The following is a 19,033-nucleotide window of genomic DNA, read 5'->3' as shown; positions in this document are numbered from 1 at the left end:
CTTTGAACTTTTCTCTAAATGACTCTCAATCATATTCCAGGTGTAAATCACATGCTTTTGTCTTTTTCCTAAATTACTATGACCAAAAAATATTATCAATACGCCAAGTGTGTCAGAATAAATACAGTTAATGTCTCTTTAAAAATTAGGACATACACAAAATTTGAATGGCTTCTTCAACTGGCAACATTTGGGGACAGTTTTGGGGAGACAGCATTCCTCTTACTTCTTTAGAGCAATCTGGAAATGGACTTCACAAGTGCAGATAAAACAAGCTGGATTATATTTGACGAGTCTCTATGTAGTATGACCAACTGTCCTTGTCTGCTCACGACTGAGGGATTTCCAGGGATATAAGACTTTTAATACTAAAACTAAGAAATTCCCAAGCAAAACAAGTCTGTTGACTCTTTCTCCACATTTCTTTTTACCTTTAATATGGTTTACATCTACAAACATAGCTATAGCCATTATTGTTAACTAATAAAATAACAATGCATGTCCAAAATCATAAAGTCTGCTGACTTTCCTATATCCTTATTTAAACATTTAATGAAAGAAAAAAGGATAGAGAAAACAAAAAACCCAGGTAATCTGAAGTCATCTGAAATTAGACCTCTGAAGAGGAAAAAGTATGTATAAAACCAAAACTACCTCAAAAGGGAGATATATCCTTCTAAATTTTTCCTCCTATAGTCCATGGGGTTCCAAAAGAGTTGGACATGACTTAGTAACTAAACAACAACAACATCTATATTTGGAATATCCCCCTGTTCCTCAACTGTGGCAGTATTTCCCTATGAATGAAAGCTAAACACAAACTAACTGACAGCATCTATGAACATTTCATCTTAACTGAAACGGGCTCTCCTAATGTAATTAAACATCTAGGGAATGGTACGTGCACGCACTGGTCTGCGGTTTCAAGCGATCTCAGAACAGATTTACTTTTCATGATGGCAGAAGGTTGACTTTGTTATTGATGAACTCTGGTTTTAAAACCCCCATGGACAACTTCACAAGGTACATCACAATATCCTCTAATTGATACTGTGATTATAATGATTTTAATCATAAAATACACATGACAAAACTTTTCTGAGGATGGTACCATCACCAAAACTGTATATAGCTATTCAAAAATTACTCTTGTGTTCCTTTACCTCTTAGAGTCAGTATTTCCAAAGCACTGATAAGGGAGTTGTCATTTAACATCAAAACCTGCTGTACTTAAAAAATCTAGTATTTTTCTTGAGTATCTCTATCACCTTCCCAATTTTATTAATAAATATCTTCTTCAACCATATAAAATTCCCAAGTTTAACCCACACTATTCCAGGCTTCAGCAATACATGAACCGTGAACTTCCAGATGTTCAAGCTGGTTTTAGAAGAGGCAGAGGAACCAGAGATCAAATTGCCTACATCTGCTGGATCATTGAAAAAGCAAGAGAGTTCCAGAAAAACATCTATTTCTGCTTTATTGACTACACCAAAGCCTTTGACTGTGTGGATCACAAGAAACTGTAGAAAATTCTGAAAGAGATGGGAATACCAGACCACCTGACCTGCCTCTTGAGAAATCTGTATGCAGGTCAGGAAGCAACAGTTAGAACTGGACATGGAACAACAGACTGGTTCTAAATAGGAAAAGGAGTATGTCAAGGCTGTATATTGTCACCCTGCTTATTTAACTTGTATGCAGAGTACATCATGAGAAACGCTGGGCTGGATGAAGCACAAGCTGGAATCAAGATTGCTGGGAGAAATATCAATAACCTCAGACATGCATGTGAAACCACCCTTATGGCAGAAAGTGAAGAGGAACTAAAAAGCCTCTTGATGAAAGTGAAAGAGGAGAGTGAAAAAGTTGGCTTAAAGCTCAACATTCAGAAAATGAAGATCATGGCATCTGGTCCCATTACTTCATGGGAAACAGATGGGGAAACAATGGAAACAGTGTCAGACTTTAATTTTGGGGGCTCCAAAATCACTGCAGATAGTAACTGCAGCCATGAAATTAAAAGACACTCCTTGGAAGGAAAGTTATGACCAACCTAGATAGCATATTCAAAAGCAGAGACATTACTTTGCCAACAAGGTCCGTCTAGTCAAGGCTATGGTTTTTCCAGTGGTCATGTATGCATGCGAGAGTTGGACTGTGAAGAAAGCTGAGTGCCGAAGAGTTGATGCTTTTGAACTGTGGTGTTGGAGAAGACTCCTGAGAGTCCCTTGGACTGCAAGGAGACCCAACCAGTCCATTCTGAAGGAGATCAGTCCTGGGTGTTCTTTGGAAGGACTGATGCTAAAGCTGAAACTCCAGTATTTTGGCCACCTCATGCGAAGAGTTGACTCATTGGAAAAGACTCTGATGCTGGGAGGGATTGGGGGCAGGAGGAGAAGGGGACGACAGAGGATGAGATGGCTGGATGGCATCACTGACTCAATGGACCTGAGTCTGAGTGAACTCTGGGTGTTGGTGATGGATAGGGAAGCCTGGCATACTGCGATTCATGGGGTTGCAAAGAGTCAGACACGACTGAGCGACTGAACTGAACTGAACTGATTCCATATAAATGATATAATTTCCTATATATCAATCAACATCCTCCATGTCAATGTTCTCATTAGAAGCCCTTCACAATGAGCATGCCACACCAGTATCTAAATAATTACACATCTAGATAATTATACACATCTAGATCGTTACTTTGGATTCAGAGGTTAAAAAGTAATCAGGATAAATCTGTATGTAGAGCTGTGTTGTCACTTTAAAAATTCAATTCAAGTAAATAAAATACATCTACACTGCACAAATTTCAAAGCGTCATTTTAGATTATATGTTTGTTTCCCATTATAATGTCACTTATTCTGAAAAAAGTATTACCTTAATCATTTATCTACTTATTCTTTTACTAACTATTGAGTGCTCATTTCATAACAGATACTTTGTTTAGACACAGAAGCAATGTATTCCTAGCACGTATAAGAATTTAAGATAAAATGCTATATGTAAGGAAAATACCAAGGTCTTAGGGTCTTTTCAGTCACAATGAAGTTGATCGGAGAGTTCTTGCTAAGTGAAATTTATAATAGATGTGTCCAGGTGCCATCATTTCAGCCAAGCAGCCCTGAATTCCCTCCCTGTGAATATGAGATATGATCCAATACCCTGAATTTGTATAAATAGAGGAAACTATAAATTTCATCAGCTAAACCAAGATACTCCTGAGCATGAAAGAGCTGCTTTTAGCAATTACTTCAAAAGAACAGGACTTAATCCAGGAATGTCCCAGACAGTAGGTACAGGTGTGTATATATGTATGTGCATTCGTCCCTCAGTTGTGTCTGACTCTTCATGACCCCATGGACAAGCCCACCAGGCTCCTCTGTCCATGGAATTCTCCAGGCAAGAATACTGGAGTGGGGAGCCATTCCCTTCTCCAGGGGATCTTCTCCAAGAGATTTTTCCCACCCGGAAACCAAACCTGGGTCTCCTGCACTGGAGGCAGACTCTTCACCATCTGAGCCACCAGGGAAGCCCAAACATATGTAATGTATGCCTATGTACTTTTATGTATATAGAGTGCTACACTAACACAGAACTGGTGCTCTTTACTAGCACTAGAAATCTATTCATATGCCACCACCACTGCTCAACAGAGACGTTAACATCAGATCAAAAGTTCTTAGAGCTACTGTGATCTTATTGTTCGTTGTTGTTCAGTCACTAAATGACAGACTCTGTCTGACTGACTCTTGTGTCTGACTCTGCAACCCCATGGACTAGAGCACACCAGGCTTCCCTGTCCTTCACTCTCTCCCTGAATTTGCTCAAACTCATGCCTGTTGAGTCCATGATGCCATCCAACCATCTCATCTTCTGTCACTCTCTTTTCCTCTGGCCCTCAATTTTTCTCAGCATCAGGGTCTTTTCCAACAAGTTGCCTCTTCACATCAGGTGGCCAAAGTATTGGAGCTTCAGCTTCAGCATCAGTCCTTCTAATGAATATTCAGGGTTAATTTCCTTTAGGATTAAGTGGTTTGATCTCCTTGCTGTCCAAGGGACTCAAGAGTCTTCTCCAGCACCACAATTTGAAAGCATCAATTCTTCAGCACTCGGCCTACTTTACGGTCCAACTCTCACATCCATACATGACTACTGAAAAACCATAGCTATGACTTCATGGACTTTTGTTAACAAAGTGATAAAAAGATTAAAAAGTCTCTGCTTTTTAATACACTGTCTGGGTCTGTCATAGTTTTTCTTCCAAGGAGCAAATGTCTTTTAATTTCAAGGCCGCAGTCACCATCCAACGATTTTCGAGTTCAAGAAAATAAAATCTGTCACTGTTTCTATTTTTCCCCTACTATTTGCCATGAAGTGATGGGATCGAATGACACGATCTTAAGATTCCTCTTACATTCCAAGTTTGTTAAAGCCCTATTATTAATAGAGCTCCTTTTATTACCATAAATACCTTTATAACTTAAAATATGTGTCCCAATTTGATTTGGTGAATGCAGTAGTAATAAAATTAGTATTCCCTCCTTCTATACAGAAACAAGATTAAAACTTCAGATTCAAAGGGCAAAAGATCAATTTTGTCACTAGGGGGCAGAAGTCATTCACATGATGAAGTCAAGATTGAAGCACTTTCTGTTAAGTGATTTGTTTAAAAGGTTTTTAGATTCTTTAAAAAATTGTCCAAGTAACAGAATGGAACACTTGCTATATACATCTATATATTTAAATTTCATTCAGATATTTTGGCTTAAATGTAAACAATTTGCTTACATCTAAAGTTTGGGGAAATTTTTAATTAAATGTGAAAAAATATTATGTAAAACATTTTAGAAAATATAAAGGACCTGTTAAGTTTACTTACAATTGACATCAGAGTTAGTACATAGTGCTGCAAGTTCTGTCCGTGATGATGAACCATTTTAGAGTCAGCTGTAACCATAACTTCCACGTATCTTGGATATGATAAAAAACGTTTTTTCCTGGAATGCAATTGACTTCTTTCATCTTCCAAAGATATATTTTTTGAAGTGTATCCTAAAACTCTTTCCTCCTTTATATTGAGATTTTCATTCATGTCGCTGTAGTTATGAAAGGGTAAAGTAGTTTTCTTTATTTCACTTTCTGGTGGGGGAAAAATATAATAATGTAGAGTCATTAAATTGGATGTGACTCAAAATACTGCACAGAATAGAAGGGCCAAAAATATTTAATATTTTTACATCTGCTTCCAATATGAAATATAAGGACAAAAAATTTATTTTAAAGTCTTACACCACATTAGCATAAGCATTACTATTACTCATAGTAATATAATGTTCACATTTTCATATATTGCAGTAACAAAACCATATATAAGTCTTACTTTAACAGCCATGACTATTAAAAATGTGTATTAACCACTGGGGAGAAAATAAAAACAAACCAGGGAGAACTTAGGCTTTTTTCAGTAGGTAAATTGGGTCCTCAAGCCACTGACTGCATCTAATCTCATTACAGAGAAATTATATTTTATAGGATAAAGCTTCATAAAGTACAGAAAACAAATATATTTTTTTGTTATGCAACATCTAAAGAGCATCAAAAGAAAATGAATCCATATGGCAATAGATGGCTTTTCAAACCCAGAAATTCAAATGTTGATATAAATTTTGTAATACTTGATTATATAAAATACCTGATTACTTTGATAATGTTTGTTTATATATAAATACAGCATTAAAACTGCTAAAACATTAGGGATTATTATGGCAACCACTTTAAGTCCTTCTATAAAAGTCACTTCTAAATTCATGATTATTTGTGCCAATGGAAAAAATTTCATAGGCAGCTTGAGTGTTTGTTCTATTTCCTTCTCCTTCAATTTGTTCCTCTACTCTCTTTCTTATTTTTCTCTGCTAATTTTTCTGATAATTGTTTGGTGAAAATATTTAGAACAGGAAAGTAGATCAAAGCAAACAGGTAAGAAGAAATCAAAAGTCCTGGATAGTTCATAAGTCAAATCATCAATACTACAACAATCAAGATTTAGTTGTATTACAAGGATTAGACAGAATATAAACCTGTATTACAAAAATAATTCATTTCCCTTAAAATTAGTAGCAACTCTATGGTTGTAAAAAATGAAACTAAAGTCCTTGAACAATGTTTCTACAGATGAACTGCTTTTCCTAATTTCTAAAACTATCCTGCCTTTTAATATTACTACACTGTTAAGTTTTAAAATATAGCTCAGTGGGAGACTATGGGCATCTGACAAACTGAACATAGATTCCTAACATTTTGTCTTGCCATATTTTTCCTAAGGTGAGTCAACCACCAAAATGTGCTGTGCTGTGCTAAGTCGCTATGGTCATATCTGCAAGGCTCCTTTGTCCATGGGATTCTCCAGGCAAGAATTCTGTAGTGGATTGCCATACCCTTCTCCAGGGGATCTTCCCAACCCAGAGACTGAAACTGCATCACTTATGTCTCCTGCGTTAGCAGGCAAGTTCTTTACCACTGGTGCCACCAGGGAAGCCCACCAAAATATTCATGACTAATTATTTGACCCTGGAGAAGATCTTAGATGTATCCGATGTACACAAATCCCAGAGTTATCAGGAAAAAGGTAAATATTCATGTTTTGATTATTTGTTCACTCATTTCATTCATTCAAAATAAACTTTCACTGAGTACCTGCCCAATGTCACCAAACATCAGAAATTAAGCAGCAAATAGCATCTAATAAAGTTTATACTCCAGTGGGAAGAGTAAAAAAAATGAACACATATCAAAGGACTTAAAGTTATTTCTCAAATTAATCCTTAAATAACAATTCAATCAAAAGATTTAACAAAATGGCTAAAACTTAAAAGACTGATAATACCAAGTATTGTCTCAGCCACTCCAGAATACTATCTGGCAATTTTTAAATTACACATGTACCTATCCTATGACCCCGCAATTGCAATCCTGATACCTAAAAGAAGGAAAACATATGTCCAGAAAACACTAAGAATGTCCATAGCATAACCTGCATAAATACCAATGGAATAAAGAACCAAGAAAGAAACCTTTATGTATATGGTCAAATGATGTTTGACAAGTGTGCTAAGGACAGCCTATGAAGAATGAATAGGTTCTTCAACAAATGGTGTTGGGACAACTAGATATGTCCATGCAAAAGAGTGAAACTGGACTTCATCTTATATCATATATAAAAGTTAACTCAAAATGGATTAAGATCTAAAACAACTTTGAAACTCCTAAAAGAAAGCAGAGGAAAAGCTCCATGACAGTGGGTCTGACAGTGATTATTTGGATATGACACCAAAGCACAGGCAATAAACGCAAAAAAACAGACAAACATGATTGCAAACTTAAAAATGTATGTGCATTGAAGAATACAATCAAAAGAGTGAAAATGCAATGGGAAAAATACTTGCAAATCATATCTGATGAGGAGCTACAGAGGTAATACCCACTACACATATACATATATATATATATATACATATATATATATACTTATAACTCAATAAGGGCTTCCCTAATAGCTCAATTGGTAAAGAATCCACCTGTACTGCAGGAGACCCGAGTTTGATTCCTGGGTTGGGAAGATCCCTTGGAGAATGGATAGGCTGCCCACTCCAGGATTCTTTGGCTTCCCTTGTGATTCAGCTGGTAAAGAATCCACCTGCAATTGCAGGAGACCTGGGTTCGATCCCTGGCTAAGGAAGATCCCCTGGAGAAGGAAATGGCTACGCATTCCAGTATTCTGGCCTGAGAATTCCATGGACTATATAGTCCATAGGGTTGCAAAGAGGCAGACACGACTAAGCAACTTTCACTTTCATGACTCAATAAAAATAACCTGATTTTTTAAATGGGGAAAGGACTTGAATAGACATTTTACCAAAGGTAAAAAATGTACAATCGCATATAAAAAGATGGTCAATGTTACTTATCATTAGAGATATGCAAATCAAAACTACAATGAGATATCATTTCAAACCGATTAGGATGGCTAATATTAAAAAGAACAGAAAATAATAAGTGTTGATGAGGATGTGGAGAAACTGGAACCTTCATGAACTGTTGGTTGGATTATAAAATGGGGTGCAACCGCTATGGGAAATAGTATAAAAGTACCTCAAAAACTTATATACAGAACTACCAAATGATCCAGCAATTCTACATCTCAGTATATATCCAAAAGAATTAAAAGCAGGGTCTTTAAGTAATATTTGCCCACTCATGATCACTGCAGCATTATTTACAATAACCAAAAGGTGGAAGCAACTCAAATATCTATTGATAGATAAACAGATAAATGAAACGCGGTATATATAGCAAATGGGTTACTCATCTTTAAAAAAGGAAATTATTACATGCTCTGATATGGATGAATCTTGAGGATAGTAGGGTAACTAGAAATGAGCCAGCCACAAAAGTATAAATCCTATTTGATTCTACTTATTAGCTATCTAAAACAGTCAAAAATCATAGAAACAAAATTGAATGGTTGGTTACCAGGGCCTGTCAATATCTCCACCTGAGATAGCCCCCAAAGTTCTGTCCAGCCTGGGTGCTACAAAATTAAACATCTCACTGGTTAATAGTAAGCTAAACAAGAACACAATTGAGGAAGTACTGTGGCTTGAAGGAGTCAGATTGACAGTAAGTTAGAATAGGTAACTCTCTGTAGGCTGAAATAATGAAAGAAAGAAAGAAGAACTACAAACTGGAATGAAAACATTGGATAAACAATATACACAGAAAAAAAAAAAAAAGAATCCTTAGAACAAAAAAATATACAAATTCAAATTTAAAATTCAATTCTGGAGTAATTGTTTTAAAAAGGGAAAAATAAACATTAAGAAGATATTATAAACAACTTGATACAAACAAATTAAGAAATGTTTTCTAGAACATTTCTGAAAAAAACACAACTTATCAAAACTGACCCACAAAGAATTAGAAAGTCTAACAGCCACATAACTTAAAAAAATTGAACTCTAATCAATTCTTCCCCAAAAACCCAGTCTCAAAGGGCTTCACCAGCAAACATGACTAAGCATTTGAAGAAGAAATAACACTACTTTCTCAAAACTTTTCTAAGAACTTAAAAAAAGGGAAAGATCTCAAACATGTTTCATCTGTCTTTTAAATGATGATATATCAGAATATATTCATGACCTTGATTTTTGTTTGAGAAAGGACTTTAGGAGACAAAAAATACTAACCAAAAAGACTATTCATTTGAGTAAACCAAGACTTTGAACTGTGTTCACCAAACAACATTATTATGGGAAAAGGAAGAGATATCTGGAATAAATATAAACAAAGGACTTATATACAGATTATATCATTAACCACTGCAAATAAGATAATAATAAAAATAAGGGAGACTTGAATACTTCACAAAAGGCAAAATTCAAAGGCATAAACACAGGAAACAGTACCAAAATTTACCAATAATCTGGGAAATGCACATTAAAATGCAATGAAATTTAACTATATATCCTCCCAAATGGCTAAAATGAAACATATTGAAAATAACTAGCCATGGTAAAATAATGTGGGGTTCCTGAGCCTCTCATATACTGCTGGAGACAGTGAAAAGTGGAATAATCACTTTGTAAAATTTCAGTGGACTAAGAAGGAATTGGGATATGTCACATAGCTTAGTGCAAAAAGGATACAATTATTATATTCCTTTAAAATCAGTAAGTATAGGTATGCGTATATACTGCTGTTAAATAAGCACATTACCAAAGGAAAAAGATACTTAGTACAAATTCTAAATTCAAAGTGTTGTGGGATGACTTAAGAACAGAAAAATCAGCAAAAGTAAGGAAATAGAAAAAAAAGCAACAGAATAAAATTAATATGAAATACAAATAACACAATGTATATTGTCTATTATAAATCAAGTAGAGATTATCCATGAACAGCACGGGCTTGAACTGTGTGGGTTGACTTATACATGGATGTTTTTCAATAAATATGTACTATAGGACTATGATCTGCAGATCTGAAGATGCAGAAATACAGATATGGACAGCCAGCTGTAAAGGTAAATGCAGATTTTACACTGAACAGGGGAGTCAGCACCTCAAACTCCTTCCTTGTTTATGGGTCAAATTTTCATTTCTAACAAATTTACTTATATTAACTCATCTAATTTTTGTTTAATCACTAAGTCATATCCCACTCTTTTGGACTGTAGTCTACCAGGATCCTCCGTTCATGGAATCTGCCACACAAAAAGACTGGAGTGGGTTGCCATTTCCTTTTCCAAGGGATCTTCCTGACTCATGAATGGAAACCACATCTCCTGTACTGGCAGGCAGGTTCTTTACCACTGAGCCACCAGGGAAGCCCAATTTATTTAACGGTGGCATATAAAGTGAGTACTATTATTAATCCCACTTTATAGATGAGTAATCCACAATACACAGAGATTAAGGAATTAACATGCACAGTTAATTAAATTTGTATGCAGGTCAGGAAACAACAGTTAGAACGGGACATGGAACAACAGACTGGTTCCAAATCAGGAAAGGAGTACATCAAGACTGTATATTGTCACCCTGCTTATTTAACTTATATGCAGAGTGCATCATGAGAAACACTGATCTGGATGAAGCACAAGCTGGAATCAAGATTGCTGGGAGAAATATTAATAACCTCAGATATGCAGATGACACCACCCTTATGGCAGAAAGTGAAGAAGAACTAAAGAGCCTCTTAGTAAAGTGAAAGAGGAGAGTGAAAAAGTTGGCTTAAAACTCAACATTCAGAAAACTAAGATCATGGCATCCAGTCCCATCAATTCATGGCAAATAGATGGGGAAACAGTGGAAACAGTGGCAGACTTTATATTCTTGGGCTCCAAAATCACTGCAGATGGTGACTGCAGACATGAAATTAAAAGACACTTACTCCTTGGAAGTAAAGTTATGACCAACTAAGATAGCATATTAAAAAGCAGAGACATTACTTTGCCAGCAAAGATCTGTCTAGTCAAAGCTATGGTTTTTCCAGTGGTCATGTATGGATGTGAGAGTTGGACTATAAAGAAAGCTGAGTGCCAAAGAATTGATGCTTTTGAACTGTGGTGTTGGAGAAGACTTTTGAGAGTCCCTTGGACTGCAGGGAGATCCAACCAGTCCATCCTAAAGGAGATCAGTCCTGAGTGTATACTGGAAGGACTGATGTTGAAGCTGAAACTCCAATACTTTGGCCATCTGATGTGAAGAGCTAACTCATTTGAAAAGACCCTGATGCTGGGAAAGATTGAAGGCGGGAGGAGAAGGGGACGACAGAGGATGAGATGGTTGGATGGCATCACCGACCCAATGGACATGAGTTTGAGTAAACTCTGGGAGTTGGTGCTGAACAGGGAGGTCTAGCGTGCTGCAGTCCATGGGGTCACAAAGTTGGACATGACTGAGCAACTGAACTGATTGAGCTAAAAATGAAAACAAATAACTGGTTCATTTCAAAAACCAGAAAAAAAAAAGTAACTGGTTCATATACAAATAAAGGTAGTTTAAATTTGTCAATCAAAAAGCAAAGGCTTTATAGAATTAGATCAGTAAAATACAGCCACATTTAATTAATAAGTAGCACATCTGAGATTGAAATCCTAGATATCTGGATTCAAAGTTGATGATTTTAACCACTAAAACATATTGCTTGACAATGAAGGTTAAAGGAAAAAAAGAAAGAAAACTGTAATTTAACAACAAACACACTTTCACCAAAACAGATATCAGGGGTTTGATCTCTATAGAAAATGAAATAATGATAAGAATATTGTGCAGACTTTGTAAAATATTTGATTTGGAAGAAATCTGATTTCATGCTTTAACACACAACTATATGAGTGAATTTTGTTAATTACAAGTGACAAAAATGAAAAAAATTAAATCCGACATATTTTTATGTAGCTTAAAAAACAAAATAAAGATTTAAGAAATATATATGGATGCAATAACACTACATAAAAAGCAGGGAGATGACATGCATGACATTTAGAATGATCAGGTGAGGGGAGGTAGGTGGACTAAATGAAAGGGTGGGTGCAAGCACAATTGTGTGGCCATATATGGGCTGTTGTCCAAATGCTGTTTTTTATATTGGTTTATATATTCATGACTTTCATTATTATTATTAACAAGTTCTTAACAAACAGTAATTTACAAAACCAACTACTGTTAAAATAACAGGACCGTTCTGATCGCCATCATACAGTAGTTTTAGAAATGCTAAATATTAGGAAAGAGATGCTGAATATTAGAAAGTTTTTTTGCTAATGTTTTGATTCTGCAAATCTAATTTTGCAAAGACAAATGGCTTTGATAACTAAAATAACCAAGAGCCCACATTTAAAATTTTTTAAACAAACAATCCTCAACAAAGGAATAATTCAACAATGGAATGTTATGCAGATATGGAAAAAAATGAATGAGGTCTATGTGTTTTCATAAGGAAGGATGTTCATGATTCATTTTTAAGTAAAAAGTGTTAAGTGGAAAAATAATATGAATGATAGTATGATCTCATTTTTGTGAAAACAAACTTTTACAAAATATACAGATTCATAAAAACTTATGTGACGAGCCAGAAATACATGGAAGTATATACCTCAGACTTTTTGCACTGGTCATAAGGAGAGGTGTGACTAGACAACTACTAAATTCTTTCATTAATATCTCAGTCTCCTTTAAATCATTACAATGAATTTGTTTACTGGTTTCTGAATTATAGTATTATTTTTGAAAACAGTATCCGTAACTATCTTACAGGCTAAACATTTTATCTCATTACCTTTTTCTGATATTTATGCTTAAGTACTATAATAAATGATCATAAAAATGACCTTTCCAAATACCCTAAATAAATGAGTATTATGCAAAGCTCTTTGCCAATTCAATTACACCATTTCTATGCAATGCTCCATTAACTCAAATGTTTAAACAATGTCTTGTCTTTTATTAATAACAAGTGTAGTATGACTCAAAACTAATTTAGACCAAAGCACTACATCTTAAACATCATGCAATGATGATAATCTGCTTACTAGAACATAAAATACTTAAAATTACAAAAGCAAAAATAACTCTTACAACAGCATACAGTATTCTAGAATGCAAAGTGATTAAATAATCTATGCAAATATAAACTACTAAAAAGTTTGTCAAACAATAATGAAATTATCTGTAATTTGACTTGAACATTCTACTGACACCTCATATTCAAAGGATATAAAAATGAGTTAATTTTCTTTTCCCATCTTGAGTTTCCCTTTTTCTATCAATGTGGGCAATAACCTCCAAATACCATACTGAAACTAAACTCTACACCACAATTGGGCTCTTCCTGTCTTTCCTTCACCGTTTGTATCTGATCACCAAGTTTTGCCACTTCTTCATATTTTTTCTTGTATTGCTCCTGTTGTCAATAATATTATTGCCTCAAAACTTATTCAAAGCGTTCTCACTTAAGAGTAACATTGTTGCAATCAGTTCAGTTCAGTTGCTCAGTTGCTGCGGACTCTGCAACGCCATGGACTGCAGCATCCCAGGCCTCTCTGACCATCACCAACTCCCAGAGTTTACTCAAAGACATGTCCATTGAGTCAGTGATGCCATCCAACCATCTCATCCTCTGTCATCCCTTTCTCCTTCCACCTTCAATCTTCCCAGCATCAAGGTCTTTTCAAATGAGTCAGTTCTTCACATCAGGAGGCTAAAGTATTGGAGCTAAAGTATTCAGCTTCAACATCAGTCCTTCCAATGAATATTCAATGATTGATTTCCTTTAGGATGGACTTGTTGGATCTTCTTGCAGTCAAGGGACTTTCAAGAGTCTTCTCCAACACCACAGCTCGAAAACATCAATTCTTCAGCGCTCAGCTTTCTTCACAGTCCAACTCTCACATCCATACATGACTACTGGAAAAACCATAGCCTTGACTAGACGGACCTTTGTTGGTAAAATAATGTCTCTGCTTTTTAATATGCTGTCTTGGTTGGTCATAAATTTTCTGCCAAGGAGCAAGCATCTTTTAATTTCACGGCTGCACTCACCATCTGCAGTGATTTTGGAGCCCAAGAAAATAAAGTCCGTCACTGTTTCCATTGCTTCCCCATCTATTCACCATGAAGTGATGGGACCAGATGCCATGATCTTAGTTTTCTGAATGTTGAGTTTTAAGCCAACTTTTTCACTCTCCTCTTTCATTTTCATCAAGAGGCTCTTTAGTTCTTCTTCACTTTCTGCCATAAGGGTGGTGTCATCTGCATATCTGAGGTTATTAATATTTCTCCCAGCAATCTTGATTCCAGCTTGTGCTTCATCTAGCCTGGCATTTTGCATGATGTACTCTGTATATAAGTTAAATAAGCAGGGTGACAATATACAGCCTTGACATACTCCTTTCCCGATTTGGAACCAGTCTGTTGTTCCATGTCCAGATCTAACTGTTGCTTCTTGACCTGCATACAGATTTCTCAGGAGGCAGGTCTGGTGGTCTGGTATTCCCATCTCTTGAAGAATTTTCCACAGTTTGTTGTGATCCACACAGTCAAGGGCTTTGGTATTGTCAGTAAAGCAAAAGTAGATGTTTTTCTAGAACTCTCTCGCTTTTTTGATGATCCAGTGGATGTTGGCAATTTGATCTCTGGTTCCTCTTTTCTAAATCCAGCTTAAACATCCAGAAATTCATGGTTCATGTACTGTTAAAGCTTGGCTTGGAGAATTTTGAACATTACTTTGCTAGCGTGTGAAGTGAAGTCACTCAGTTGTGTCCGACTCTTTACCACCCCATGGACTGTAGCCTACCAGGCTCCTCCGTCCCTGGGATTCTCCAGGCAGAAAAACTAGAGTGGGTTGCCATTTCCTTCTCCAGGACATCTTCCCAACCCAGGGATCAAACCCAGGTTTCCCATATTGCAGCCAGACGCTTTACCATCTGAGCCACTAAGGAAGCTCATTGCTAGCATGTGAGATGAGTGCAATTGTGCAGTAGTTTGAGCATTCTTTGGCACTGCCTTTCTTTGAAATTAGAATGAAAACTGACCTTTTCCAGTCTTGTGGCCACTGCTGAGTTTTCCAAATTTGCTGGCATATTGAGTGTAGCACTTTTACAGCATCAACTATTAGGATTTGAAATAGCTCAACTACTCCCATCACGTTCACTAGCTTTGTTCGAAGTGATGCTTCTTAAGGCACACTTGACTTCTTAAGGCCTGCTTGAATAGTAAATTAAAATAAGACACAAACTATCTCTTGAATGATCCCACTATCATCATCAGTCTCTTCTCCGGCTGATTCACCCTTCATTTGTATCCAAAATGATTCATTTTTAGGACTATCCTTTTCATCTCATCCTTATTCAAGAAATTACGATTGATCTTCTTTGCTGATAAGATGAAGTCCCAAGCCCCTCCCCATCAGCCCATCATCCCCACTACTATCAAGCAATATACTCTGTCAAGGCCTAAAAACACTGCTGGGCAGTATGTTCTGCCCTTTGGATATGCTTAATAAATGTTCAGGGATCAAGACCATCCCCATGGAAAAGAAATGCAAAAAAGCAAAATGGCTGTCTGGGGAGGCCTTACAAATAGCTGTGAAAAGAAGAGAAGCAAAAAGCAAAGGAGAAAAGGAAAGATATAAGCATCCGAATGCAGAGTTCCAAAGAATAGCAAGAAGAGATAAGAAAACCTTCCTCAGCGATCAATGCAAAGAAATAGAGGAAAACAACAAAATGGGAAAGACTAGAGATCTCTTCAAGAAAATTAGAGATACCAAGGGGATATTTAATGCAAAGATGGGCTCGATAAAGGACAGGAAAGGTATGGACCTAACAGAAGCAGAAGATATTAAGAAGAGATGGCAAGAATACACAGAAGAACTGTACAAAAAAAGATCTTCACAACCCAGATAATCACGATGGTGTGATCACTGACCTACAGCTAGACATCCTGGAATGTGAAGTCAAGTGGGCCTTAGAAAGCATCACTACGAACAAAGCTAGTGGAGGTGATGGAATTCCAGTGGAGCTATTCCAAATCCTGAAAGATGATGCTGTGAAAGTGCTGCACTCAATATGCCAGCAAATTTGGAAAACTCAGCAGTGGCCACAGGACTGGAAAAGGTCAGTTTTCATTCCAATCCCAAAGAAAGGCAATGCCAAAGAATGCTCAGACTACCGCGCAATTGCACTCATCTCACACGCTAGTAAAGTAATGCTCAAAATTCTCCAAGCTAGGCTTCAGCAATACATGAACCGTGAACTTCCTGATGTTGAAGCTGGTTTTAGAAAAGGCAGAGGAACCAGAGATCAAATTGCCAACATCCGCTGGATCATAGAAAAAGCAAGAGAGTTCCAGAAAAACATCTATTTCTGCTTTATTGACTACGCCAAAGCCTTTGACTGTGTGGATTACAATAAACTGTGGAAAATTCTGAAAGAGATGGGAATACCAGACCACCTGATCTGCCTCTTGAGAAATCTGTATGCATGTCAGGAAGCAACAGTTAGAACTGGACATGGAACAACAGATTGGTTCCAAATTGGAAAAGAAGTACGTCAAGGCTGTATATTGTCACCCTGCTTATTTAACTTATATGCAGAGTACATCATGAGAAATGCTGGGCTGCAAGAAACACAAGCTGGAATCAAGATTGCTGGGAGAAATATCAATAACCTCAGATATGCAGATGACACCACCCTTATGGCAGAAAGTGAAGAGGAACTCAAAAGCCTCTTGATGAAAGTGAAACTGGAGAGTGAAAAAGTCGGCTTAAAGCTCAACATTCAGAAAACGAAGATCATGGCATCCGGTCCCATCACTTCATGGCAAATAGATGGGGAAACAGTGGAAACAGTGTCAGACTTTATTTTTGGGGGCTCCAAAATCACTGCAGATGGTGACTGCAGCCATGAAATTAAAAGACGCTTACTCCTTGGAAGGAAAGTTATAACCAACCTAGATAGCATTTTCAAAAGCAGAGACATTACTTTGCCAACAAAGGTCCATCTAGTCAAGGCTATGGTTTTTCTTGTGGTCATGTATGGATGTGAGAGTTGGACTGTGAAGAAGGCTGAGCGCCAAAGAATTGATGCTTTTGAACTGTGGTGTTGGAGTAGACTCTTGAGAGTCCCTTGGACTGCAAGGAGATCCAACCAGTCCATTCTGAAGGAGATCAGCCCTGGGATTTCTTTGGAGGGAATGATGCTAAAGCTGAAACTCCAGTACTTTGGCCACGTCATGCGAAGAGTTGACTCATTGGAAAAGACTCTGATGCTGAGAGGGATTGGGGGCAGGAGGAGAAGGGGACGAGAGAGGATGAGATGGCTGGATGGCATCACTGACTCGATGGACGTGAGTCTCAGCGAACTCCGGGAGTTGTTGATGGACAGGGAGGCCTCGTGTGCTGCGATTCATGGGGTCGCAAAGAGTCGGACACAACTGAGCGATTGAACTGAACTGAACTGAACTGAATAAATGTTCGTGGAAAGAAAGGAAAAGGAGAATGAGGAAGAAAGTGAGGATGATAAATTTGGAAGTGAGATAGAAAAAAGGAAGATAGAAGGAGGGAGATGGAAGAAAGGAATATAATGAGGAACAAGACAATAAATTTATCAGAGGAGCACATCAGAGTAGGGGTAATCCAATCAGTTGTCAGCTGCTTCATGTGCAAATGGTTTCTCCCATTCTGAGGGTTGTCTTTTTGTCTTGTTTATGGTTTCCTTTGCTATAAAAAAGCTTTTAAGTTTAATTAGATCCCATTTGTTTATTTTTGGTTTTTTTTGTTTCTTACTCTAGGAGGTGGGTCTAAAAGAGCCTTGCTGTGATTTCTGTCAAATAGTATGTAAAACAGGTAACTAGTGAGAACATGCCGTGTATAGCACAGCTTGGTGCTCTCTGATGACCTAAGGGAGTGGGTGGGAAGGAGGTTCAAGAGGGAGGGCATAAATATATACCTAAAGCTGATTCATTTTACTGTACAGCAGAAACTAACACAATATTGTAAGGCAATTATACTGGAATTAAAAAAAAAAGAACATATCAAGTACAACATTCATTCTGGTCTCTGGGCTGAGGCTGGAATTGATATTCCTGCTCTGTATTTAACCAGATGAGTAAACAAATTTTACATTCTCCAACAGCACGTAATCATCCATTTTAAAAACAAGCATGAAATCACATGAAGCTCATTCTAGACTTTCAATATTTCAAACTACTTGTTAAATACTCAATAGGACTCTCAGCTCAAAGAACTGAGTGTGCCTTGAAATAAAAGACGATCATATTACATATACTGTGAAATCTCAATTATATTTTCTCATGATTTAAATTGCTTTCTGGATCTAGTATATGTCCTATATTGCAACCCTATTGAGTTTTCTTCTTAATATTACTAGCAACAATAATGGCAAACATAATATTCAATGAATGCTTATTATGTATCAGGTATTTGTAAATTATCTCATTATTAACAACTTTATAAGGTGGGTATTTTGATTATCTTTATTTGAAGAAAGCAAGGAACAGGAGGGTCAAGTAAACTGTACATGCTAACATAGCTTATAAATATAATTTCAGAACATATTTTTTAAAACAGTAGTATTCCATAATATAAAAATTCATAAAAATCTATAGTTCTCTGATTTGTCAATATTAGAAATATCAACCCCTGTTAAAGAATTTGCTTATAAAACACTTTATAATTCTTTATTTTAAAGAGGTTCACAAGTTAATAATTAGAACCCCATCTATTAGTGATAAATGTGCAGAACATCATGGACTTGCCTGTGGCCAGCTGAAACACGAAATATAAAAGCATTATTACATCATTAGTCCTCATTACAGCCCTGAATCAGCTACTATTATAGTGTACTTTTAAAAAGAGAGACATGTGACACAAGTTACATAAAATTTCAACAGCCACCAAAAATAAGTGGCATAACAAAGAGATGAATTCATATTTTCTCAATATCAATGA

At 36.5% G+C, this 19,033-nt stretch overlaps 1 protein-coding gene across 2 annotated transcripts in view; it reads right to left on the bottom strand.

Annotated features, from left to right (window-relative positions):
* ADAMTS20 (ADAM metallopeptidase with thrombospondin type 1 motif 20) overlaps positions 1-19,033 on the bottom strand; it is a 218,532-nt gene that overhangs the window by 164,768 nt on the left and 34,731 nt on the right. For both annotated transcript variants that reach the window (XM_019960760.2, XM_019960761.2), the window contains exon 4: positions 4,890-5,149. In XM_019960760.2, coding sequence (XP_019816319.2) covers positions 4,890-5,149 — 260 coding nt within the window. The remainder of the gene's footprint in view (positions 1-4,889; positions 5,150-19,033) is intronic.

The sequence above is a fragment of the Bos indicus genome, chromosome 5 (assembly GCF_029378745.1).
Source record: "Bos indicus isolate NIAB-ARS_2022 breed Sahiwal x Tharparkar chromosome 5, NIAB-ARS_B.indTharparkar_mat_pri_1.0, whole genome shotgun sequence".
Lineage (NCBI taxonomy): Eukaryota > Metazoa > Chordata > Mammalia > Artiodactyla > Bovidae > Bos > Bos indicus.
This window is presented reverse-complemented; position numbering and strand designations above follow the sequence as displayed.